The sequence below is a fragment of the Dama dama genome, chromosome 8 (genome assembly GCF_033118175.1).
Source record: "Dama dama isolate Ldn47 chromosome 8, ASM3311817v1, whole genome shotgun sequence".
Classification (NCBI taxonomy): Eukaryota; Metazoa; Chordata; class Mammalia; order Artiodactyla; family Cervidae; genus Dama; species Dama dama.
The window spans coordinates 49,458,913-49,486,770 of record NC_083688.1 but is presented as its reverse complement, the minus strand read 5'-3'; the positions used below and the strand labels follow the sequence as shown (position 1 = coordinate 49,486,770).

General features: G+C 38.1%; 1 protein-coding gene and 1 pseudogene across 1 annotated transcript in view; both read right to left on the bottom strand.

Annotated features, from left to right (window-relative positions):
* DNAH7 (dynein axonemal heavy chain 7) overlaps positions 1-27,569 on the bottom strand; it is a 249,362-nt gene extending 221,793 nt beyond the window's left edge. The window contains exons 1-8 of the mRNA XM_061147985.1: positions 27,489-27,569; positions 23,517-23,579; positions 18,473-18,581; positions 17,601-17,748; positions 6,173-6,260; positions 4,544-4,724; positions 2,447-2,522; positions 545-670 (exon numbers count right to left, since the gene is read on the bottom strand). Coding sequence (XP_061003968.1) covers positions 545-670; positions 2,447-2,522; positions 4,544-4,724; positions 6,173-6,260; positions 17,601-17,748; positions 18,473-18,581; positions 23,517-23,579; positions 27,489-27,569 — 872 coding nt within the window. The remainder of the gene's footprint in view (positions 1-544; positions 671-2,446; positions 2,523-4,543; positions 4,725-6,172; positions 6,261-17,600; positions 17,749-18,472; positions 18,582-23,516; positions 23,580-27,488) is intronic.
* Positions 9,728-10,552, bottom strand: LOC133061032 (succinate dehydrogenase [ubiquinone] iron-sulfur subunit, mitochondrial-like; annotated as a pseudogene).
* Positions 27,570-27,858: the final 289 nt, after the last annotated feature.

Here is a 27,858-nt window from a genome sequence, read left to right as displayed (position 1 = left end):
TCAGAAGGGATGGCACAAGGGAAGCATAGGAAGCTTGAGCTTCTAAACTGTGAGGGAAACTGTCCTCAGCCCGAGAGCCAAGACCTTCAGCACCACAGTGCCCACCAGTGTTCACACCATGACATCACCCACACGGAGATGTATAATCCGCAACAGTTGCCCAGAAACTTCACCTCATGCCAGTCACATGGGCAGTAATTCCTAGGTCTCTGAACAATACAGATTACTGTAGCAGCTAATATTCCATGGGATTTAAAACAAGGCCTGGCAGTTCAGTCCTTTAACTATGACTACCCCTTAAAATAAATGTGGTAATTGGGTGGGGGGTGGGGAAGGGAGAACTGGATTAGAGATGATGGTGATGCTCACTTATTACTCTATGTAATTCTATGTTATTTACAACCATGCTTAAATACTTAGGTTAAATTTGCCAGAATTTTAAAATTCATAGTTAAAATAATAAATGAAATAAGACAGAATAGCTTTCATCTCTGTTAAAAGACAAACAACAAAAAAAAACTTCAATAAGGCCAGAAATACTTACTTAAAAGTACTGTGCCACAAATCTAGCACCGACAACATTGTAGGGTTCATTGCATTCAAGTGATCCCGAATATAACTGCTTGCAGCTAAAAATGATCTCCTCCAAGGCTTTGGAAGAATTTCCATCCTGAAAACAGAGAAAATATTTCATTATCTTCTTTAAAAGTCAAAAAATACTATAATATTTAAAATGCTTTTTGAGTAATACTTTTTTGAGTTTAATTTAAATTATCCCTCATGGTAATAATAAAACATGCTATGTAATTATGCTTTAAAGTATATAAAAGTCATACTTATTATGGTTTCGTATACTTTCTAACGCATATAAAATTAGATTTGAATTTTTATCATATAAGGACATTTTTTCTCTAAATGCTTAATCTGATGGAGTTGGCAAATAACTAACAGTAATTAAGCAGAAAAGAATAGCTAGTTATGTTTGATGTACATCTTCAAAGATTTTTTTAAAAGGAAACATTTAAACATTTTATACCCCTATGGTTTTTAAAACATTATAAGAATATAGTCTAGCCTGGAAATCTCCTTAAATTTCACCTCTGACTTAAAGGTCATTACAAAATCAGGAATACTAACATTCTATTTAAAGACATGTATTCTGTAATTGATAGCTAGATGGTAAAGAATCTGCCTGCAATGCAGGAGACCAGGGTTCAACCACTGGGCTGGGAAGATCCCCTGGAGAAGGAAATGACAACCCACTCCAGTATTCTTGCTTAGACAATTCTATAGACAGAGGAGCTTGACAGGCTATAGTTCATGGAGTCATAAAGAGTCAGACATAAATGATAGAGGGTTTAATAATAATATTTTGTAACTCCTCCAACTTGAATACTCATCTTTTATATATTAAAGATGGGCCATCCTCATCTTTCAGAGTGTATTTAAACATTTATATTTTATGCCTGTAATTTTTTTTTTTACTCATTAATTTTAAACATTTAGTCTTGTTGTAATATATAGTAAGTCTAATTCAGTTTGTCATTTGTGGCCATATCACCTTTATAATCACAAAGGATAGTTTTTGTCTATACTTGGGAGAAAAATATTCTCCATAGAAAATATACTGACTCGTTTTTTCAGTTGTTAAGATAAATGATTTGGGGCAATTTTAAATGATATAAAAGAAACAAAGCAAAATTGAAGTGGTTACTTAATCACATAAGTTCTATTCAAACTATTTAAGAGATGTATTCCTAAATGTTAATTATTTTAGGGAAAATATATAGCAAGTGAATTTTCGTATTATGCATTCTATATTTTAATCCATGTAATAAAATATGTTTTATAGTTGCACATTTTCTGTAATGTTCCCAATGTGTTTTGAGGCATTCAAACTGCCATCGAGCTTTCACGTCCGCACCATATCTGAAGCCCATGCTTGGAGCTGTGGAAATACAAAGATCTGTATCAAGTTCTTTCACCAGCATACTTATATTTTAACCACATAGGCATTCATCCGTCAGTACGCCTGCTTGCCTATCCATTTTTCCAACAATTTGCAAACATAATGTGTTGTGTTTAGTCGTGTCTGACTCCTTACAACCCCATGAACTATGGCCTGCCAGGTTCCTCTGTCCATAGGATTTTTCAGGCAAGAATACTGGAGTGGGTGGCCATTTCCTCCTCCATAGGATCTTCACGACCCAGGGATGGAATCCCTGTCTCCTGCATTGGTAGGCAGATTCTTTACCACTGAGCCACCTGGGAAGCCCAAACATAACATATTAGGGCTTAAATACATAAAGATAGTACAATCACTTGTATAAATGAAGTACACAAATTATAAACATATATATGAGAAAATATAACCAGTGTATAAAGATATACACACACAAAGAGATGATCACAAAGTCAATATTCTTAGAGAAAATTGATTGCTTACTCAGCACGATGGGGTGGAAGTTCTTCTACCTTTTTGTCATCTTCCTTTTCTCTAGGATCTTTCAAAACAAAATCAACTAAAAGAAAATTGAAAAGTTCCGATCAACAATCTTATAGTAATTACAGTATTTCCCAAACAACTGCAAAACTAACTCCTTTAAAATTGTTTACATTAAGCTTTCTAAAATAATGAGCAATTTGTGTATTTATGAACACAAGAGATTTTTTAATTTTTTATGAGAAAATCTATGATGTCTGTGTCTTTGAGAATGTATGTGCTCTTTCTTAATGATGTCCCATTCTTTCATCTGAAAATCACTGCTTTTTTTTAAATTAATTAATTTATTTATTTTGCTTTACAACACTGTGTTGGTTTTGCTGTACACTGACTTGAATCCGCCGTGGGTGTACATGTGTTCCCCATGCTGAACCCCCCTCCCACCTCCCTCCCCATCCCATCCCTCTGGGTCATCCCAGTGCACCAGCCCCGAGCATCCTGTATCATGCATCGAACCTGGGCTGGCGATTCGTTTCACATATGATAATTTACATGTTTCAATGCCATTCTCCCATATCATCCCACCCTCGCCCTCTTCCACAGAGTCCAAAAGACTGTTCAATACATCACTGCTTTTAATATTACATTTGCCTTTTGAGCTATGTACCACTGAAAGTAGTCTTACTGAAAGTCAACAGTACAGAGCAGCAGTTTCCCTTCACTGAAGAAAGATAAATATTGCTCTGTTCTCTTGAATTGCTTAAGAGCATAGAACTATCTTGTTAAGAAGTCAGTAAAGTGAGCTCCCTCTGCTTCTGTGGTCCTTAATTAATTTTATTCTTCCTACTTTTCTTTGAAGACACTCTTTCTAAAATGCAAATATGTTATTACCTCTCTGCTTAAAATCTTTCAGTGACTCTCCTTTACCCTCAAATGCTTTCAAGAAGTTGCCTTTTGTAAGGCCCTTAATATTCTGTCCTCTTTCTGAAATGCACCCTTTTCTTGAGCCATCAGAAGGGCTTGCAAGCCTAGAAGAGCCTTTCACTTTTGTCTACTACCATTTCCACCGTTTCTTAGGCCATGCACATTTCCTAGTACCTGTTCATCCTTCATGACTCCGTTCAGGTGCCCCCGAGTCCTTCCTAACAAGTCAGACATGACCTCTTCTCCCTTGGAGCATGTTCTCGATTCCTCTCCTCACTGTACTTGCTCCTCTGCTTCATCATTTAGTAATCTGTCCATCCCTCTTATTACATTATGAACTCTTCAGGGGCAAGAATTTGGCTCTTTACATGACCAAGACACTCAACAGCAGTCTTAAATGCAATGAATGGTCTCCTCCCTGAAGGGTTCCCAGACCATTTCAAAGCAATATGATTTCTCCCATTCTGACACAGAGTCAGTCATATCAGGCTTACTACCACAAACAACTGGAGAACCTTTTTAAAAAAAAGCATAGATATCAAAGACCTGCCTCCAGAGGTTTTAGTTCAGATGGGTCCAGAAATGAGCATTTTTAAAATGATGCTGATTATTAGTCAGTCTTAAGAGTCTATTGGTTTATACCATGAGCCAGCAAACTTTTATATAATGGGTTAGATTGCTAATATTTTCAACTTGTGAGCCACAAGATCTCTATCATAACTACTCAGTCTCTTATGGTACAAAAGCAGCTATAGACAACATGCAAATGAATGTGGGTAGCTGTGTTTCAGCAAAACTTTATTTACAAAAACAGGAAGTGGGCCAAATTGGGCCTGTGAGCTGTAGTTTGCTAACCTCTGATCCATTGCAATAATTTTGTAATTGATCACACTCTATGATATCAGTAATATTAATACTAATCAACATTAAAATTTTCAGTTATGTTCTTTGTTGAGGGGATATACCCCTACAAACAGAAAGACTGTTTTGAAATTTTTTTGCTACATTTTATTAATGAAATTTGCCTAAGACCTGAAGCAATATAACAGCAAAACAATAAACAGCATAATAAATATAATAAATAGCTTCAAGTATAGATGTCAACTTCAAGCTTTTAAAGATTTATCTTTAATATGACACATTCAAATTATAAAGCAAAGAGAAACACTGATTTACCTATGGATTTTTTTACACTAAGAAGATAATCTTCTCTCATTTCATCAGACAATGCAAGTATGCTGTTAGTGAGGACTTTCAGATGCTGGGGGACTAAATTCAATACATGCTCCAGCCAAGAATCTTCCATTGGTGCTACATGGTCCGTATCAATTCCATGGTGGATATAATAGTAGTATCTCTATAGAAAAGGGAGGGAGAAATGGAGATGGGCTTAGTACTATAATGGGTTTCCCTAGTGGTTCAGATGGTAGAGAATCCGCCAGCAATGCAGGAGACCTGGGTTCATTCCCTGGGTTGGGAAGATCCCCTGGAGAAGGGAATGGCCACCCACTCTTGCTGGAGAACCCCATGGATAGAGGAGTCTGGTGGGCTACAGTTCCTGGGGTCGCAAAGAGTCAGACATGACTGGGCAATTAGCACTTTCATTGTAGTACTATAATAAGAGAAGTATTTATCAGAAATAAAACTACTGAGCAAAATTAAAGTTTTAGAACAAAGAATTTACAAATTATAAAAAATTATCTTCTGCAATTCGTATTGCCATTATTTGTGTGTGCTGTGTTTATTCATTCAGTTGAATCCAACTCTTCAGGATCCCATGGACTGTAACCTGCCAGGCTTCTCTGTTCATGCGATTCTCCAGGGAAGAATACTGGAGCAGGTTGCCATTTTCTACTCCCGGGGATCTTCCCGACCCAGGGATCCAACCCACTTTCCTTGTGTCCCCTGCATGGCAGGCAGGTTTTTTATCATTGTGCCACCTGCAAAGCCCTGGTATTATTTGATCTCTCCTATATTAAAGAGATGATTTTTATTTCAGGAAAATCAAAGCTCTTATCTTAATTCACAACTATGTTACAAAATATGAAGTTAGATTACCAAATATGTAATGTACTAAACAGAACCCACGTGGAAGTAGAATTGTGTGAAAATGGCTTTAGGAACCTTGTATTATTGACAATCAGAAGTAGATATTAAAAGCTATAAGTGAATCAATATTCCCTATTCATTAATCTCAGAAATATTATACCATAGGATTTATGAAATTTCCAATTGGCCTATTAGTAGTCCATACCATAATTTTACAAATGTTGTTAAATGTGTGCATGAGAAATTCATTTTAAGATGTGACAGTATTTCTCTCATAACAGACATTTAATTTCAATGTATTTTTGTAAGCTTTTACAAGTCACTTAGAAAAGAATTCAAATATCAAAATACTTTCAAATTAGCAATGTTAAAGTCTTTGATATTTACCTTTTAAAAATTTTATATTTGAAATCCTTGAAGAATCACTTTTTCTAAAGTAAGCTGATATGGTTTGTGAAATGTACATTACATAACTAAGATAATTTCTCATAGAATAAAGACATGGAAAAGCTATACATGATGAGGCTAGCTTTAACATAGGAACAAGGAGACTTGAGATACTCTGTGGTCTTAGGAGACAAGAGAGAGTACGATTCCCTGCATTCATCCAACACAGCAATTTTATAGAACTTCATATTTACTTCTACATTCACATAATTCCATAAAGAAGAAGTGCAGAATAATCTCAAAAGCATAAAAGCACCTTCAAGGGCTTCCTTTACTTTTAATTATACTGACAAAGAAATATCTTGTTACCAAGATGTCTTTCTCTATTGCAGAAGTGGTTAGTTTTGGAAGTGTGCTTTCATCAGGAGTCGCTGAGTCTATGGCAGCATCTTGTTGCCTAAGAAAATGACAAACACACTATTCAAATGTATACAAAGGTCAGTTAGAACATATGTCAATAGATTAATCAGACTGTAGTCCATAAAAATAAGAAAAATACATTATTAAACATTTTTAAAATAGTAAAACATTTACTTGGTACCATATTCCTCCCAGATTACTTTCTCTTTATTCATAGACACACACCCAGGTATACTGGAAGTGATTTGAAATATCTAAATCAGAGGCCACATCCTTTTTGATAAGCTTTATTCATTCTTCTTCACTGGTCCAAAATCATCTCTCTCCTGAAATTTTATAGAAATGTTCTGGCATTATTCTTGAAACACGTATGACTATTTATAAATGAGGTTTAGAAAAGCACGGATGGGAAAGATTTTGAGTATAGTTTCTTCCAAAGACCATTTCTCCGATTTCTAGGGCCACATTAAAAGTTAGCAACAAGTGACACAGAAGTTCATATGCTCCTATGTGTTTATTATTGACTAATTGTTCATACAATACTGTAATGTTTCTAGATATAATTTACTTCAAAATCTGCACCAGATATGATCCACATTTTGCGACTTCCTATGGAGAAGGCAATGACACCCCACTCTAGTGCTCTTGCCTGGAAAATCCCATGGATGGGGGAGCCTGGTGGGCTGTGGTCCATGGGGTCGCTAAGAGTCGGACACGACTTAGCAACTTCACTTTGACTTTTCACTTTCACACATTGGAGAGGGAAATGGCAGCCCACTCCAGTGTTCCTGCCTGGAATATCCCAGGGACGGGGGAGCCTGGTGGGCTGCTGTCTATGGGATCGCACAGAGTCAGACACGACTGAAGTGACTTAGCAGCAGCAGCATGGGGCTCCTATGTTCACATCTTCAAAGAAATACAGTGTTCTCAAACAGCTTACCCTCTTTATCATTGATTGTATCATGCTCCAGATCCCAACTTCATCTGGGATGGATATAGGTTAGTGACAGTGTAATAAAATACTTTTTCCCACTAACTGTCCAGTGAGCGGAGACTGGAGGTTTATTGAATATCTGTCTTAAATATCATACCAAAGTAGGTACCCAGAATGGATCTTCTGACTTATTTTGTCTTTTGAAAAACTAGGAATCCACTATTCTGTGAGCTTTACACTTACTCTTTTCAATTAAATGGACCAGAGGAAAGAGTCAAGGCAATGTCTCAAGCAGTGTATCAGGTCATGTCTCAGTTTAATTCAGTACGTAGTAGATTTAGGAATGAAATCTGCCTAGGAGACTCCTGAAAAAGGTCTAGACGCAGTCAACAGGTACCAAAGAAGGAAATGAATACAAAGGCTAGGAACAAGGAAGTTATCTGAACAGCTTTATGCCAGCAAATTAGACAATTTAAATTAAAAGAACCTAAATCCTTTAGGATTTAGGATTTTTGTCTTTTAAGACAAAGTATTAAATGTTTATCAAATGAGGGAATAAGTGTATGAAAGGAGTGGTGAGAGATCATCAAGATATTCTGTGGTTGGAAAGAGAAGGGTTATTTTAACTGCAGAAGAAACCACCTTATTATTTTGGTGTTTGCATAGTAAAAAGATACTACTGACCATCATGTTCTTCAGGAATCTGGACATCTGGGCTCAGATTCTGCCACTATAAAGTATATGACCTTAATAACTGGGTTGTTTTTCTTTTTCATGACAGAAATGCTTATCTTATCTAATTTGTTGAATCCTGACACTCAAACTTCATCCTCTGTGAGAGTAACATGGACCTAAAAGGATGCACCGAGGTTGGGAGAGGGAGGAGATAGGAGGCTGGGGCAACAAGAGAGGCTGCAGAAATTCTTGCCATCAGAATGAAGATCCTTTCAGCTCTAACACTCTATGACTCTATTTTTCTGTGGCCACAGGCAAAAATTCTGCTCACTGGGAACAATAATAGAAGCTCTTTACTGATCACCTAGTCAGGCCCTAAATAGTTCCACATATATTATCTCTAAATCATACACCTGCTGTTACAGGGCACAGTGACATAATTATTCCCACTGTGCAGATGAAGAAACAATGTCAAAGAGATTAAATATCTTCCCCTTTACACATCATTAATTAAATATAAAAACAAGGATTTGATTATTCATAGGTACTTCTACACTGCCATGCTCTTTCCATCAAAACAACATCCCTTTCAGAAATAAATCAGTCAATGCTAGAAACACTTTACCTGGTTAAAGGGAAAATATGATGTATATTATTTTGCAAAAATGAAAGAACTAAATTGATATTTTTTTCTCTTTATTAATAGAGATTTTTGGTTCAAGATAGTAACACAAACATCTATTTTTTCAAGTTTTTCTGTGAAAATGGTAGTAATGTTAGCCCATGATTGTGAAGCAACTAGAGGGTCATCAGTTGAGGAATTATTTCAACAAATTTCCGGAACATGAAAAGAAGACAGAGAATAGATGAAACAATTTAAAACACCATAGACAGTAACTCATGCAGGAGAGATTGAAATCTGCCTCGGAGACTCCCGGAAAACGTCTGGACTTGCAGTCAACAGGTACCAAGGGAGGAAATGAGCACAAAGGCTAAGAACAAGGGAGTTATCTGAACAGCTTTATGTCAGCAAATTAGGCAATTTAAATAAAAAGAAAATATTCCTAAAAGGCTAAAAAGTACTAAACATGATTCAAGAAAAAATAGAAAATATGATGAGATCTACATCAAGTGAGCTAATTGAATTAGTAAGTAATAATCTTTTTACAAAGAAAAGTGCAGGTCCAGATGGTCTCACTAATAAGTTCTATCAAATAGGTAAGGGACAACTAATACCAATTCTACACAAATTCATTTGGAAAACAGAGTAGTTGGAAACACTTCCCACCTCATTTTAGGAAGCCAGTAGTGCTCTGATACCAAAGCCAAAGACATCACAAGATAAGTACAGTAACATACTATTCATTTGTAGACTTGAAAATCCTTAAAATTTTAACAAATGTATAAAAGGGGCTACATAGAAATAAATAATGATGAAGTTAAAAGAAACGCAAGATATCTTTAACATATACAAAGCAATTAATATAAAGGAAACAGTGTCAGACTTTATATTTTGGGGCTCCAAAATCACTGCAGATGGTGACGGCAGCCATGAAATTAAAAGACGCTTGCTCCTTGGGAGAAAAGTTATGACCAACCTAGACAGCATATTAAAAAGCAGAGACATTACTCTGCCAACAAAGGTCCATTGAGTCAAACTTATGGTTTTTCCAGTGGTCATGTATGGATGAGAGAGTTGGAGCATAACGAAGGCTGGGCACCGAAGAATTGATGCTTTTGAACTGTGGTGTTGGAGAAGACTCTTTTTTTTTTTTTTTTAAATTTCTTAGACTGTTTATTGTGCATGCTGTATTTGTGGGAAATCACGACCTCTGAAGGAACTCGGAGGTCAACTGCATTCTGAGCCGGCTGCAGTCAGGGTGAGCATGGCACAGTTAAGCAGAAGCTTGCTTCTCTTTATAGGTTGCCATCATCATCTTGATTTCAGCAGCAGCTTTTCTAGGATCCAGTCCCTTAGGGCAGGTCCGCGTGCAGTTCATGATGGCGTGGCATCGGTACAGAGAGAAGGGGTCCTGCCGCTCAGCCAGGCGCTCCTCGTGAAGTCGTCTCCGGAGTCGACCATCCAGCAACAGGCCCGCATGAGGACACGGGGCCCAGGCGCTTGTCTCCGCTCCACCGGCAGCTCGGGCGGCTGGTACCGCAGCAGGCGCAGAGAATACACTCACTGAGCCCGTCCAATTTCTCACGGTCTTCTATGGGCCGCAGATACTGCTCCTTGCCTCCCTGGGACTCTTCTTCTTCTTTAAGTAAGGCTCGATGGACTTCTACTGAGCATAGAAGTTGCTCAAACCAGGAACAAGATCCTTTATCACATACATATGTGGCAGAGGGTAGATTTTGGAAACTTTGTTGAGGCTGGTGTCGATCCTGCGGGTACATGCCAGAGTATTGCCTCCGTTGATGTTTACGGCACAGGAGCTGCAGATGCCTTCTCTGCATGATCTTTGGAAGGTCAAGGTAGAATCAATTTCATTCTTAATCTTGATTTAAGCATCCAACACCATAGGACCACAGTTATTCAAATCAATCTCATAAGTCTGCATGTGAGGTTTGTCTCCAGTCTTGTCTGGGTCCCATCGATTGATGGCAAATTTCTTGATTCGTGGTGCTGCGGCTGCAGCTGTCTGGGCCCCACTGCAGGCCTGCAGGTGGGCCCCACTGAGGGCTGCGGCCAGGAAGAGAGCGACCGCCGCCCCCATCCTGGCTCCTGGAGAAGACTCTTGAGAGCCCCTTGGACTCAAGGAGCTCCAACCAGTCCATCCTAGAGGAGATCAGTCCTGGGTGTTCAATGAAAGGGCTGATGCTGAAGCTGAAACTCCAATACTTTGGCCACCTCATGCGAAGAGCTGACTCATTGGAAAAGACCCTGATGCTGGGAAAGACTTAAGGCAGGAGAAGGGGACGACAGAGAATGAGATGGTTGGATATCACCGACTCAGTGGACATGGGTTTGAGCAAACTCTGAGAGAGTGAAGGACAGGGAAGCCTGGCATGCTGCAGTGCGTGGGGTCACAGAGTGACTGAACTGAACTGCCATATTTAAAAAATAACAAAAATCAAATGATCATCACAGTGGACATCAAAAAAGCATTTGACAAAAATCCAGCACCCACTCATGACAAAACCTCACAACAAACTACCTTAATCTAATAAAGAATATCTTAAAAATCTACATTTAACATGCTACATAAATGTGAATGACTGAATGCTTTCCCCATAACATTTGAAATTTCACTGTCACAAGTTTTATTGAACAATGTACTGAAAGATCTACCAAGAGCAAAATGGAAAGAGAAAGAAAAGAAAAATATCTACACTGAAAATGAAGAAATAAATCTATATTTGCAGAGAACACGATTCATATGTAGGAAATTCTAAGGAATCTTTTAAAAAGCTGCAGAACTAGTAACTAGTAAGGTCTCATGATACAAAATTAATAAGCAATTTTTCTGTATACTGACAAAGAACAACCAGAAAATGAAATTAAATAACTTCAGTCACATCAAAAAGATAAGTACTTAAGAATAAGTTTTTTAAAGTCTAAGATTTGTACATTAAAAATATAAGACACTATTGAGAGCAATTAAATAAAATCTAATTTAATAGAGGGAAACAACATGTTCATGGACTGGAAGGCTCAATATTATTGAAATGGCAATTCCCTCAAAATTGATTTATAGATTCAATACAATGTCTACTATATCTCAGTTAGCTTTTCTTTTTTTTATAAAAAAGGTGACAAGCTGATATTAAAGTGTACATACATGGAAATGCAAAAGGCCTAGAATAGCCAAAACAATTTTGAAAGAGAATTTTGTGGAACTAAACTACCTGATTTCAAAACTTAATATAAAGCCATAGAGATCAAGACAACATGATAGCAGTGTAAATACAGATGGTTGAAGGGAAATAGAAACCTATATATAGTCAAATGATTTTTGACAAAGGTGCCAAGGTAATTTAATGAAAACTGTCTTTTCAACCATTGGGGCTGAAACATTTGGATATTGATACGCAAAACAAATAAATAAATAAAAGAACCTTAACCCTTACCTCACAACATAGACACTGAAATAAAGCATACATATAAATGTGACAGCCAAAACTAAAATCAGAGTTAACCTAAACCTTCTGAAAAAACATAATATTTACAATCTTGTGATAGGAAAAGCTTCTTAGATATGACTTTAAAAGAATGAACTATTTTTAAAAAGCAATAAATCAAGCTTCAAACTTAAAACTTTTGCTGTTTTTAAAAATTCCATTAGGAAAATTAAAAGATAAGCCATAGACTGGAAGAAAATAGTTTCAAAGGATATATCTGATAAAGAACTTCCATAGAAAATATATAAAAAACTCTTACAATGCAATAATCACACAAACAACCCAATTTTTAATAATGGGCAAAAAGTTTAAAATTGAAAAATAAAGGTTTAAATTGACAATTCCCCAAAGAAATTATGTGAATGCCAAACAACTACAAAAGAGATGTCCATTGTTATTGGTCATTAGAGACACACAACTAAAAGCCATGATAAGATACAAAAGTACATTTACTGGAATGACAAAACAAAAGACGAAGCATGGGCAAAACTGTGGAGAGATTAGATTCATTCTTATGGGAATGTAAAATAGTATGATGATTTGCAAAAGAAAATTTAGAATTGTCTTAATTTAAACATACACCTCCTATCAACACATAACACAGAGTTTCTACAACTAGGTATCTACCCAGAAGTGAAAACATACGTCCATGAAAAGACTTGCATGCAGAACTCATAGCAGCATCATTTATAGTGGCCCCAAACAATAAACAAGATGGGTTTCAAATACATACTATACAATTCCATTTATGTGAAGTTTTAGGAAAGATAAAACTAGAGAGATAGAAAGCAGATCAATGATTGCCTGGGGCAACCAGTGGTAGAGAGGATTAATTGAAATGGGCAAAAGGGAATTTATGGATGACAGAAGTATTCTAAAAGTGGATTTTGGTGAAGGTTGTACAACAATAGAAATTTATTAAAATTCATTCAATGTACATTTAATACGAGTGAGTTTAATAGTGTATAAATTATATCTTATTAAATCTGTGTTTTTTAAAGCCTATATAGAAGACTATGAAAATATAACATTCAGGGGGGGGAAAAAGGGAAAAGACAAACTGACTGTACAAACACAGATTGCAAAATAATAACAAATAAAGCAACAGAGGCTTCTCATCAACAATAATACATGCCATCATGTGGATATACAAAATACTGTTGTGTAAATAAAATTTGCTAACTGAGTAAAACTTAAGGATTCTTATCAAAAAAAAGATATATCAGGTGATATATGTGCTAAATTGACTGTAGAAATTCTTTCACAATGTATATTAAGTCATCACATCATACACTTTAATTTTATTTGTCAATAAAGCTAGGGGAGGCTTCCCTCATAGCTCAGTTGGTAAAGAACCTGTCTGCAATGCAGGAGACCCAGGTTCAATTCCTGGGTTGGGAAGATCCCCGGAGAAGGAAATGGCAGCCCACTCCAGTACTCTTGCCTGGAGAATCCCATGGACAGAGGAGCCTGGCAGGCTACTGTTCATGGGGTGCAAGAGTCGGACACAACTTAGTGACTAAACCACCACCACCAAATGGGGAAAATGTTAATATGTTTCATTAATAATGTTTCATTAATATTTTCCAGATTTGTAGGGGAAAATTACTATTATCCTTTAACTCTGCAGCCAGCTTACTCATCATTTCAAGAGAAAGGCAAAATTAGTAGAGACCTTTATAAAATGGAAGTCTTAGGTTTACTCTCTACAGATTCTCACTGGAAGCGCTACTAAGGGATGGACTTGAGCAAAAAAGAAAATGAACCTAGAGGTGAGAAGCAGAATGCAAAGACTATTTTCTAAAAAATTAGAAAACATATTAGTGAATCTAAGTAAGTGTTAACTTTAGAAAAAAAAAGAGTATGGGGAATTTAAGAACTTGGTAAAACTAAAATATTTTAGAAATATTGGTATAAATAAAATAAGCAATCACATGAAAAATGAAAGGAAAGTTCAGAGCTAAGCTAAAGCACTCCAAAATCCTTTCATATTATTCAGTGAGAAAATGAATCAAATGCATTTTAAACTTAAGAAAATATAAATTACAATGTGTGTGTGTGCATGTGTGTATGCAGTTGTGCAGTTGTGTCAGAGTCTTGTGACCCCATGGACTGTAGCCTGCCAGGCTTCTCTGTCCATGGGATTATTTCCCAGACAAGCGTACTAGAGTGGGTTGCCGTTTCCTCCTCCAGAGGATCTTCTGGAACTTCAGGGATCAAACCTGCATCTCCTGCATTAGCAGGTGGATTCTTTACCAATGTGCCACTTGGGAAGCCCCCTATAAATCATAACACATGGTTTCAAATGCTAGGGTAACCACTAAAACAATAAAAATATATTTTATAACTTTTAAGACAATAGGAATAAAGGAAGAAGATGGAAAATTCAATTCAATAGAAATAATAAAAAAGATTAAATAAGGCAACATACCGTAAATAGAAAATACAAAATAAGCTGTTAGAATTAAGCCTACATATGTAGGAATACCAATAACTAATAATGGGATTAAACATGCTACTGAAGTCCAGAAACTCAGACTGAATTGTAATTAGTCCACCTTACCTGCCTCCTGAGAAACCCATAGGAAGGTCAAGAAGCAACAGTTAGAACCGGACACGGAACAACAGACCAGTTCCAAATTGGGAAAGGAGTACATCAAGGCTGTGTATTGTCACCCCACTTATTTAACTTATATGCAGAGTACATCATGTGAAACACCAGGCTGGATGAAACACAAGCTGGAATCAAGATTGCCTGGAGAAATATCAACAACCTCAGATAAGCAGATGACACCACCCTAATGGCAGAAAGCAAAGAGGAACTAAAGAATCTCTTGATGAAGATGAAAGAGGAGAGTGATAAAGCTGGCTTAAAACTCAACATTCAAAAAACTAAGATCATGGCATCTGGTCCCATCACTTCATGGCAAAGAGATAGGGGAAAAAAAATGGAAACAGTGACAGACTTTATTTTCTTGGGCTCCAAAATGACTGCAGAGAGTGACTGAAGCCATGAAATTAAAAGACGCTTGCTCCTTGGAAGAAAAGCTATGACAAACCTAGACAGCATATTAAAAAGCACAGATATCACTTTGCTGACAAAGGACTGTCTAAAAGCTATGGTTTTTCCATAGTCATGTACAGATTTGACATCTGGACCCTAAAGAAGGCTGAGCACTGAAGAATAGATGCTTTCGAACTGTGGTGTTGGAAAAGACTCTTGAGTCCCTTGGACAGCAAGGAGATCCAACCAGCCAATCCTAAAGGAAATCAATCCTGAATATTCATTGGAAGGACTGATGCTGAAGCTTCGATACTTTGGCCACCTGATGCAAAGAACTGACTCATTGGAAAAGACCCTGATGCTGGGAGAGACTGAGGGCAGAAGAGGGCAACAGAGGATGAGATGGTTGGATGTCATCACTTACTCAATGGACATGAGTTTTATGATTAAAAAGAAACTTCTGTTTCTTAAAACTCAGCAGAAAAGATAATCTGAAAAATCTCCCCATAAAATTCTATAAATACTGAATAATATGTCACAAAGTTCCTTTGAATGCACAGCCAAGTTCTCAAGGAAAAAGGAAATACTCAGGAGGATAAACCCACTCCAGTACTCTTTCCTGGAGAATTCCATGGACAGAGGAGCCCTGTGGGCTACAGTCCATGGGGTCGCTAAGAGTCGGACACGACTAAGGGACTTCACTTTCACTTTTCACTTTCATGCATTGGAGAAGGAAATGGCAACCCACTCCAGTATTCTTGCCTGGAGAATCCCAGGGACAGGGGAGCCTGGTGGGCTGCCGTCCATGGGGTTGCCCAGAGTTGGACGTGACTGACATGACTTAGCAGCAGCAGCAGGAGGAGGAAAAAGATGGAATGAGAAGGCAGAGAACACCCAAGCCCTGTGGTTATGGATGCCCTTGTGGGGTAGAGCCTTGAACTTTAATGTATATGTGGGTCAGGAGATGATTTTGTAGGCGAGAGTTAAATGGCAAATTCAAACTCACAACTCTGTATAAAGCTAAAACCCCAAATGGGCTCTATCTTCAACCAGGGGAGGACCAAAAATGACAGACACAGGAACATAGTTTCAAAAAGACCATCTGTTTTGACCAGGACACTGGGAAGTGAAAGAGTCACTTCTAAGAATTTGTAACCAGAGGCCCACCCATCCATAGCTTGAAGGGTTGATTTTACAGTTTGTGTGGTCTGAGAGAGCTCACCTGAAAATAAGTGGTATAAGTGGGCCAAGCTGGTAATGCCCAGTGGGGCCTGGCAAAAGCCAACTCCTAGCCACTCCACAGAGGCTCCTGCTCCGGGCCCCTAACTGCACAGGGGCCCACACAACTGCCTTCCCTTTGTAGCATACAGTGACCACTGCCCTCCCCTCAAGATGCTTATCCAGCCAGTAAGATGGCACATGGGGACAGGAAAATGGGGCTCTCCTCTGAGTGACTCAATGTAATGTGTCACTAAACTCTGTTCACAAATGGCAACGTGTGCACCTTGAAAGTCATACTGAAAGAAAGGGGCTACTGAAGAACTAGCACCAAGCAATGAAAAAAACAACAGGCAGAGAGGAACTGGTAACTTGCATCTGCACTGCACTCCGTAAACAGATCTACACTTCAGACTGGGCAAGCCCGGCTCCAACCATGCTGCTGATCATTTCACCCCAGTTCCTTCCTTCTCTGCACAAAAACATCTACAACTACAGGGAACTCACCACACCACCTGAAGAGAGAAGATGGGGAAAAAACTGCCCTAAATCTTCCACCAACCACCATACCTACACCCAGAAAGCCCATTCTCTCAACCAATATCAAGTATTAATATTGACCCCTGATGGAAGAAATTTTCACATACTGAGGTTCAGGTAAGTCATTCTGGCTTATACATGATTTGGCCTGAACTTCATGCTAACTCGAACAGCCTGTCTTATGACCTATCAAACATGACTTGTACATCTGTTTTAACCATTAAAGAGAAGACTGAATTTCATTAAAGAGAAGAGTGAATTTAAAAATCTAAATGGAGTAACTGTGTTTCAGGCATTTAAAACTAAACCAGCTGGCTGTGGTTTCAGACATATTCCCGCATAACTGAGGACCTGTATTTTCTGAACTGTTACCAACCTCAAGGATACCACCAGTTATGCTCAAAATAATATCTGCTAGCAGCTGTCAGCTACAATTCCTTGTAACTATGTAACTATTCTGTACCCCAACCAATCCTTACTGAACAAGCATCCTTCCTTTTTGCCAGTTCCAAATATAATTCTTGATTTTTGCCTTTTTAAGCCTCCTCCATTTTGTAGTCTAGAAGACTATGAATTCAAATGCATATTGAACCTATATCTCCCAGACTACAGTCCTAAATTTTGCTTGAGTAAAACTCTCTTCTATCCCTATTATAGAATTTAACTTATCATTCTCATCAGCATACCTTTTCAGCTCATGATATTTAAAAATGGGACACCCTAATAGAGTTAAGCTCAATCTTTCATTATTTATAACCTAACCTCATTCCAACAAGGCTTTCAGGAATCCTTAGAGATGCACAGAATTCTTAAAATTAGATTAAAGAGTTTCCGAGGACTCTAACTAGGGTAACACACACTGGTTAATTCACAGAACTTACATGATGACATTAACAAGAGTGCTTCTGAAGTTCTCTCGTTCTTTATGTGGAGATTTGCTCTTTCCTCTGGAAGTAGATGGTCCAGCATGACTATCATCAATCTGGTCAAGTAACTTGCCCTTTTTCCCAAAGCGTTCCTTGTATTCAGCTTGAATATTTTTTTTTTAAAAAAAGGTGTAAATTAGTCATCCATTAGTAAGCCAAAATATTTAAGTGGTTAAAATAAAACACTGAACCATCTTTTAATGAAAAAACTACATTCTTTAAGTTAAGTAACCCCATTTCCTTTCTTGAAGTTAAACTAATCTCATTTGATGTCATCATAATAGAAACCTTTATTTCAAGAATATTCAACTAATTTTATATTTTGATAAATGCAAATAAACTCAAATTTTCAACTATTTTGCATAGAACCTTCTTAAAATTAAAATTATTATAAACACAGAATGTAAAACTATTTCAGCAATACAGAACTATGAGGAAAAATGTTAACATTTAATGTTATCAATCTAATAAGTCACAAAAATATTAATATGAATAATTTAGAAGTAATGTTTACAACCTATTACAATCTCCCTTAGAAAAAAACAATAGTCTTTGACACAGAGGCAAATTCTGAAAACAGTTAATCAAAGTTTTATTATAAACATTGCAATTCCTAAAATATCAGCTTTTATAGCATTTGCAATAGTCTGAAACAATGAAGAAGTGAAATCAAGTATCTTCTGAGGAAATACTTTTGGGGTAAATTTTTCCACTTGATATAAACATAATTATAACTTTACAGTTTCACTGTTTTAACTACATGTTGTGATTTTTTTTTTCCCTCCAGGAAATTTCCTTAAATAAAGACAGAATATTAGAGTTCTTACCATATGACTGTTCATTTTTAACACTAAACTGCTCTGGAACATCTTCATCCTGCTTTATATTCAAATGGAACGATGGAGCCGCCTGCTGCCACTGGGGCTTTGTACTCACCTGAAATATGAAATTTTAGATAGCATCAACAAAACAACAGTAGAAAGAAGGTGTCTTTTCATGAAATGCATAAGAATGTATAAACACAGACATTTTCTCAAATGAATTAGGACATCTTATATTCTTTGAAGAAAAAGTTGGAGAAACTCTATACAATCACCAAAAACAAGACTGGGAGCTAACTGTGGCTCAGATCATGAACTCCTTATTGCCAAATTCAGATTTAAACTGAAGAAAGTAGGGAAAACCTCTAGACCATTCAGGTATGACCTAAATCAAATCCCTTACGATTATACAGTGGAAGTGACAAATAGATTCAAGAGATCAGAGCTGATAGAGTCCCTGAAGAACTATGGGTAGAGGTTCGTGACGTTGTATAGGAGGCAGGGATCAAGACCATCCCCAAGAAAAAGAAATGCAAAAAAGACAAATGGTTGTCTGAGGAGACCTTACAAATAGCTATGAAAAGAAGAGAAGTGAAAGGCAAAGGAGAAAAGGAAAGATATAAGCATCTAAATGCAGAATTCCAAAGAATAGCAAGGAGAGATAAGAAAGCCTTCTTCGGTGATCAATGCAAAGAAATAGAGGAAAATAATACAATGGGAAAGACTAGAGATCTCTTCAAGAAAATTAGAGATACCAAGGGAACATTTCATGCAAAGAAGGGTTCGATAAAGGACAGAAATTATATGGGCCTAACAGAAGCAGAAGATATTAAGAAGAGGTGGCAAGAATACACAAAAGAACTATACAAAAAAAATCTTCATGACCCAGATAATCACGATGGTGTGATCACTCACCTAGAGTCAGACATCCTGGAATGCAAAGTCTAGTGGGCCTTAGGAAGCATCACTACGAACAAAGCTAGTAGAGGTGATGGAATTCCAGTTGAGCTATTTCAAATTCTAAAAGATGATGCTGTGAAAATGTTGCCCTCAATATGTCAGCAAATTTGGAAAACTCAGCAGTGGCCACGGGACTGGAAAAGGTCAGTTTTCATTCCAATCCCAAAGAAAGGCAATGACAAAGAATGCTCAAACTACCACACAATTGCACTCATATCACACACTAGTAAAGTAATGTTCAAAATTATTTAACCCAGGCTTCAACAGTATGTGAACCGTGAACTTCCAGATGTTCAAGCTGGATTTAGAAATGGCAGAGGAACCAGAGATCAAATTGCCAACATCCACTGGATCATCAAAAAAGCAAGAGAGTTACAGAAAAACATCTATTTCTGCTTTATTGACTATGCCAAAGCCTTTGACTGTGTGGATCACAACAAACTGTGGAAAATTCTTAAAGAGATGGAAATATCAGACCACCTGACCTGCCTCCTGAGAAATCTGTATGCAGGTCAGGAAGCAACAGTTAGAACTAGACATGGAACAATAGACTGTTTCCAAAATGGGAAAGAAATATGTCAAAGCTGTATACTGTCACCCTGCTTATTTAACTTATATGCAGAGTACATCATGAGAAATGCTGGGCTGGATGAAGCAAAAGCTGGAATCAAGATTGCTGGGAGAAATACCAATAACCTCAGACAAGCAGATGATACCACCCTTATGGTAGAAAGTGAAGAAGAACTAAAGAGCCTCTTGATGCAAGTGAAAGAGAGTGAAAAGTTGGCTTAAAACTCAACATTCAGAAAATGAAGATCATGGAATCTGGTCCCATCACCTCATGGCAAATAGATAGGGAAACGGTGGAAACAGTGACAGACTTTATTTTGGGGGGCTCCAAAATCACTGCAGATGGTGACTGTAGCCATGAAATTAAAAGACGCTTGCTCCTTGGACAAAAAGTTATGACCAACCTAGATAGCATATTAGAAAGTTGAGACATTACTTTGTCAACAAAGGTCTGTCTAGTCAAAGCTATGGTTTTTCCAGTAGTCATGTATGGATGTGAGAGTTGGACTATAAAGAAAGCTGAGCACTGAAGAATTGATGCTTTTGAACTGTGGTGTTGGAGAAGACTCTTGAGAGTCCCTTGGACTACAAGGAGATCCAACCAGTCCATCCTGAAGGAGATCAGTCCTGAATATTCATTGGAAGGACTGATGCTGTAGCTGAAAACTCCAATACCTTGGCTGCCTGATGCGAAGAACTGACTCATTTGAAAAGACCCTGATGCTGGGAAAGATTGAAGGTGGGAGGAGAAGGGGACGACAGAGGATGAGATGGTTGGATGGCATCACTGATTCAATGAACATGAGCTTGAGTAAACTCCAGGAATTGGTGATGGATGGGGAGGCCTGGCGTATTGCAGTCCATGGGGTTGCAAAGTTGGACACGACTGAGTGACTGAACTGAACTGAAAGAAGGCATACACACCCAACAGCAAATCACATTAAAGCCTGTGAATGGCATGGTGTGTGACATTTGGAATACATTAGCAAGTGCTCTGCTGTTAGTTTGATGTAGGTGCCTATTACCTAACTCGGGTGTTCATTCTGCAGAGTTTACTCAGCCTCAGACATTGGCAAGTGATTTTTCAGCCTTCCATCTTGCTGGACCCCAATACTAATGAGTTCCAATCCAGTTCCAGAGGATCTTCCTATTCTCATGATGTTAGCAGCTCTAGATTACCCTGGCAAGTCACACGTTCATTCTATCATTTAAGGCAGGGGTCATAAATTCTTATACCCATACAATTCTGGCAAGTATCATAAAAGAAGGAGTAAAGCTAGTGATGATAGCTAATCGGCACCCAGCTTCAGTGCTAGGAGACATCACAGGGCCTTGGGGACAGTGTCCTAGGGAGGAAACCTCTGTCTTCAAAAAATGCAACAGTTAATTAGTTCGAGCCAGCTACTACGATGCCAGAATACAGACCCACTATTGCTAGAACCTACAGCTCTTCAAGAAACCCAGATGGGCAGCCTTTAAAGTAAAATGTACTTATTTTTAAGCATTGACAATTGAATCTGTGTCTTCCTTTCATATCTAGAACTTGGTAGCCCATGCTTGCACTGGCTTTTAGTTTTACTCTTTCCAATCCTTTATTGCTACTTTTAAATAAACTACCTGCACACAAATCCTTTTTTCAAGCTCTTCTTTCACAGGAAAGTAAGCTAAGACAGTAAGTCAATGTTTTTCCATCCTTTCATCTGCCTTGCCAATCTTCCACTGTGATCTTGCTCCATAAAGGATTTCAGGTGAGTGAGATGTTCACAAAGGTTTAGAATCAGGTCCCCAGCTCAAAGAGGATCGTAGCCCCCAGCATGGGTTACCCTTGATTTCAACAACAAGGATCACCACCAGAAACAAAGGCCTGTCATGAAAATCACTCTATGTTTTAACTACTGGGAAAATTTTATCCAAGAACAAATTTTAATATTCTAATAAAAGTTGCTTAGTCATTTGTCAGTGGATTTTTAAAATCTCTTAAAAATACGATCTCCCCTAAAACACATGAAACTCAAAGAATGCTGAAAAATGCAAGATATGGCCAAATAAGAACATAAAACCAGGTTTAAATTAGCCAACAAAAGCATTTCAGACTAGTATATGCCAATGACAAGAAAGGATTAGTATTCAACGCAGCCACTGACTAGTAAGTCAGAAAACTTGAGTTTACATCTCTAAACCTGTATGCTAACAAGATGCAACAAACTGAGGGTAATTTTGTTTCAAAATTTATCAAATTTTAAACATATGTCTATTCCATTTCAAGTCCTGTCTTTTAAACTAGAAAATTTAAGATAGATTTTGTAGAACCACAGAAAAGATACATCTCACTTCTATGGAACTTGGCAGCATAATCTGGCAATATTAAAAAAATTTTCAGTTAAAATGTATAGTTTGAAATGTTCATTTACTTTATCTATGAATAGTAAGTCAAGTTTTACAAGTGAAAAAGGTCCTCCATCTTAAATTATCAGGAATCTTTCTGTATAAAGCAACACAAATTCAATTTTATAGTTTGTTCTCAGCTTTTAAAATATCTTTCAAAAAACAATCCTTTGGGTGAAACTTGAGAGTATTATACTAAATGAAATATGCCAGACATCAAAAGATAAATACTGTATGACTCCACTTACGTGAGGTACCTAGAGTAGGAAAATATATAGAGACAGAAAGAATGCTGGTTGCTGTGGGCCGAGGAGAGGGGGTACAGAGAGGCAGTGTCTGGTGGGTGTGGAGTTTCAGTTTGGCAATATAAAGAGTTCTGAAGATGAAGGGTGGTGATGGCTGTACAACAATATGAATGTGCTTAATATTAATGAACTATAGATTAAAAACAGTTTAAACAATCAATTGTATGTTATGTATATTTTATCACAATTAAAAAAAAAAAAACATTATTTGCACTGAAGCTCCACTTAAGCTCAACTTCCAGGAGTTACAAGAGCACACTAAATGTCATTAAATTCAATATAACTACTAAATGGAAAAATTTATTACAATCAAGTATATCTTTCTCAGTACCTGTCAACTGAAAATGTTTGATAACTGCCTCTTCCACAGAACAATGACAATTTATAGTCATAATGATAAATGTTTAAAAGGTGGCAAATTTCAGTGTTGGAAGATGCATCTCAAAAATCATTAACCCTTCTTCAAACTCAGAAAGTGAGGCCCAGAGATATAAGTGACTCCCTTAGATGGCAGAGCCATTAGTAACAAGACATAACCCCCAGCTTCACTCCCTAATTCCAGCACTGAAACATTTTCTGCTAGACCATCTTGGAAACACTTCTATCTAGAATATTCAAATATTCAGTAGAGAATAGTAGGAAATTATAGTTTACATTTATTAAGATAGTTATTTTTCCTTTTATGTGCACCTCAGAATTTCTCAATCAGAACATACTCAAATTGAGCATAAAATTCAAAATCATAAGTTCAGTTACCTATTTACCAGTTTGAAAACTAATAAACATTTTTAAAAGGGCTAAAACCCAATGGGAGTATACACGTAAATTACCGTAGCCAATTGTGGTAAAATTCTTCCTGGTGTCTTAGGTTTTTCTTTGCTGGCTGATTTATCCTACATGCAAAAAAAAAAAGAAAAAGTTTACTCTGTTAGAGCTAAAACTTATTCTCACAATCAAATATTAGAGTAAAACACTTAGTATCCAAAATATTCATTCAAAGGCATACTCTACCATTTTTTTTTCTCAATGTTTGTCTTGGAATATGGTAAGGCAAGAAAGGAAAGCGGTATCCAACAATACCTGTCAGAAAGCTTTAAAAATGTGCAAAGCCTCTTGTCCATTACATCATCTCCTTGGAATTTATCTGAATCTAGTTAGTGTCCAGGGCTTACTCTGCTCCATCCCCCTTCTCTATCACTAAAATACCATTTCTGTCCTCTGATAACCAGAATGCTCCACTTACTAAGCTGACAGTATATTCACGTTAACGCATCCTCAAGTTATTGGAAGTAACATGTACTTTTTAGCAGCAACTTTCAGGGAAAAGTGCTGATGCTTTGAAGAGAGTATGATTCCATGGTAGGAATTTCACTTAGGTAAGAGAAGGCACTGTTAAGAATCATACTTCCATCCATAAAGCAGATAATATAAGTTGTGCTAATTCATGTTGATGTATGGCAGAAACCAATACAATATTGTAAAGCAATTATCTTTCAACTGAAAATAAATAAATGTAAAAATACATATATAAGTTATGCTTTTTGCCAATGGTCATCTTATTGCCTCTCAGCTCCAAATCTACCCTTTTTGCCCTCCTTTGTGATTCTTGAACAGGACTCTAAACATCTGTCTTTTGCCAACCAGAACTAATAAAGGATATCAAAACATCCCTGTGAGAGGAGGGGACCCTCTTTCTGGTTCTAGGGTTTTTCTCATTGTTTCCATGGTATGGCTGCCAGTTAGCATCTTTGCCCATGGGTACCTTCCCAGCCTGTGGCGTGGGACCCAGTGGCAGACCCCCTCCAGTAGGGTGGCAGGTTTTCATGGGCATCCCTAAGGGCAGCTTTCCAGAAAGTTTTCATTACATCGCAGAGGGAGATTTCCTTTCAAATTCTTCCACATGCAAGCACATGATTTTCTTACCTCCCAGCCTAAGTCTGCAAAACTTCAGCAAATGCCTTTGCCACCCAGGTGGGCCTGAGCCATTTCCTCTCCAAGAGATGTTAATGCAGGCTTTGGAGAAGGAATGTACCTTCCAAGTCTCTTCCCTGAGACACTCTCCCAAAAGGAATGGCTTTATGTCTGCTATTTCTATGTTTTCAGCTACAGCATCCATTAGCCACCTGGAGCCATTGACCACTTGAAATGCGGCTCATATGAAGTGAGATGTATTTAACAGTAAAATACATAGATTTTTGAAGACACAGTACAAAGTACAAAAAAAATTAAATTATCTTGTCAATCTTTATATTGATGAGAATATCTTTTATATTGATCACACCGTGTGCTATGTATTAAGAAGTTCACAAGAACTACCTCATTCAGTTCTCTTTACAGCTCTGTGAGGTAAGTAGTGCACCACTTTTGTGAGTATTGTATACATGAGGACTTTTTAAAAAACTATTTCTTTTTCTGCATTAGGTATTTGCTGCATTATACGGGATCTTTCATTGTGATGCATGGATTCTCTAGCCATGGCACAGTGGCTTAGTTGCTCTGGGGAATGTGGGGTCTTAGTTCCCGACCAGGGATTGAGCCCGCATCCCCTGCACTGCAAGGCAGACTCTTAACCACTGGACCACCAGGGACGTCTCCATGAGGTCTTCTTCAATGAGGTAGTCTCTGCCTCCACACAGTACACAGTTCAGTAAGTATTAAAAATTATATGCTTTCATGCAGGATAGGAGATGGTGTGGAACACAGTACTCAAAGAAACTTCCAAAATGAGAAAGGATGGAAACTTAGCCTTGAGTCTCAACTGCATCTCCTAGAGTAGCAGCAACAAGCTTCCTAAAGACAGAGGAAGTAGCACCAATGATGACCTGGGAGGGGATACTGGGGTAGATGGTGAAGTAGAAGGTATGACAATTCTCTTATTTAGACAATGATTTACTGAATCCCTACCACGTGTAGAGCTCTCTTTAAGGCACTGGATATATACCCATGGACAAAACAAAGTCCCTCCCCTGGTGGAGCTTACATTCTAGTGGGGATAGAGATAGCTACTTCAGAATAAATGTAACACAATTTCAGGATGCGATAAGTGCAAAGGAAACAATAAAACTGGGCAAAGGGATTGAGTGGGGAAAGACAGAGAAGCACTTGGTTAGATTATGGTAGTAAGGCCTCTTTTCAGAGGTTTTGTTTGAGTAGAGATGTAAATCAAGGGCAAGAAAGGGCCGGACAGGGGTGCTGCTATATTATAGAAGACGTGGAGGCTTGATTGGCCTGGCTGGCAGCAGAGAACCGTCACTGTCTCCTCTTGGAGTAACCTCCAGCCACGGTTTGCTGGAGACAGTCCCAGTTCACACCTCTTAGCTAAGCATCAGCAGTAGTGCTTTCACCCTCAGTGGCAGCACCGTTTGCGTGATAAATTACACCATCACGGTATTCATCATGCAACGACCCACAAAGGTGGATTAACCGTCCTGGTAGCAGTAAATAAGATCGGCGAGAAGGAAACTAGAGTCATTACCGAGGATAGTTCAACAGCTTTTAATAAACCAGGCAATTGGAGATAAATGGACCTTGATTTACAGAAAATGCTAGTAACTGAAGGTCACATAATCTTGTTAAGACACAGCTCTGAACCTCTGCTCCCCTGGCCAGAAAGATCAAAAGGCCCTGTATTAAAGTAAACACAAGTCTTCATCCTGGTTTTCAAAGCCTCCTCAGTATGCCCTTTTCACTTCCCAGCATCTGTTATAGTTACTCCATAGCCTTGTAACTCTAGTCAGCCAATGAAAAGTGAGCACCACATCAGGTAGTTTCAGAAGAGGTGTGCCTCATTCATAGAGCTCTCATTCCTGCCACAGCCAGTGAGGAGCCAAGTGTTTCTGCCAGTTTTGCTATAAGGTGAAGGAGGGCTACCTGACTCTCATCTGACTTCACATGATCAAGGGGTAATCTCTGTTAGGTTAAGTCTCTGAGATTTGAGGATCTGTCTGTTATGTCAGCTAGTATTAAGTACCTTAACAGAGCCACCAATGTGTTCCTCAATATCCCTGTTAAAATCAACACTTTCTTCAAGGCCAATATTAAATTTAGATTTTAAAAAAAACCCTCCAATTGGAGGTAAGCAATTTTTTAATATGTATAGCACTCTTTTGGTAATTCTCTTATCGTTTAAATTCTGTCTGAAATATAATTTGTGTATGTATTTATCCTGCTCTCCTATCCTGTTAATCTGTTCCATTTCAGCCTACTAATAATTCAATCTTATAGAGTTGGATAAACTGACCTTAAAACAATTGACTTTATCATAAGAAAAATTACAAATTGGTTAACCAAGCCTTTAAAAAGAGAAAGGAATTAGGGCCAAGATGGCAGAGCAGGAAAACCCTAAGATCACCTCCCACCATGGGCACACCAAAATCACAAATAGTTACAGAACTCTCAACGAGAATGACCTGAAGACTTACAGAAAAATATTCTGCAAATAAAGATATAAAGAAGAAACCACAATAAGACACAATAAGACATGTATGAGGGACAGAGATGTTACATAGTCAAGACTCATACCCCTGGGCAAGTGACCCACAAAAGGGAGAATAATCTCAATTGCAGAGACTCTCCTGAAGAAACCTCTTTGACCTCTGCATGAGGCTCTCCAGCCCAGAGGTCCAGCACCAGGGAGACAAGCCCCCGGAATGTCTGGCTTTAAAGGCCAGCGTACTTGCTTTGGGGAGAGCCAGAAGGCTCTAAGAAACAGACTTTACTCTTAAAGGATACATGCAAAATCTCACATTCTCCAAGGCCCAGGGAAGAAGCAATAATTTGAAAGGAGCCTAAGTCAGACCCACTTGCTGATACCAGACAGCCTTCCAGAGAGGAAGGAGGCAACTGGGACTCAACTTGGAGACACGGATGATGGTGACAGCCATTTTGGGGAACTCGTTCTACCATAAGGACACTGGTGCTGGCAAGCACTGTTGTAGAACCCTCCCTCTAGCTTACTAGCACTGGTACACAGCCTCACCCACCAGCAGACTAGATGCCATCAACCCCTTTCAGCTCCCAGACACCAAGAAATTTGGCACTACCCATCAGAGGGGCCCAGGACCTGGACCACTCACCATCAGGCAGACACCAGCTTCCAGATCCTGAACCTTGCAGACAGACACACCAAGAACTGGCTTTACCCACCAGGCAGCCAGCATTAGCACTGGGACC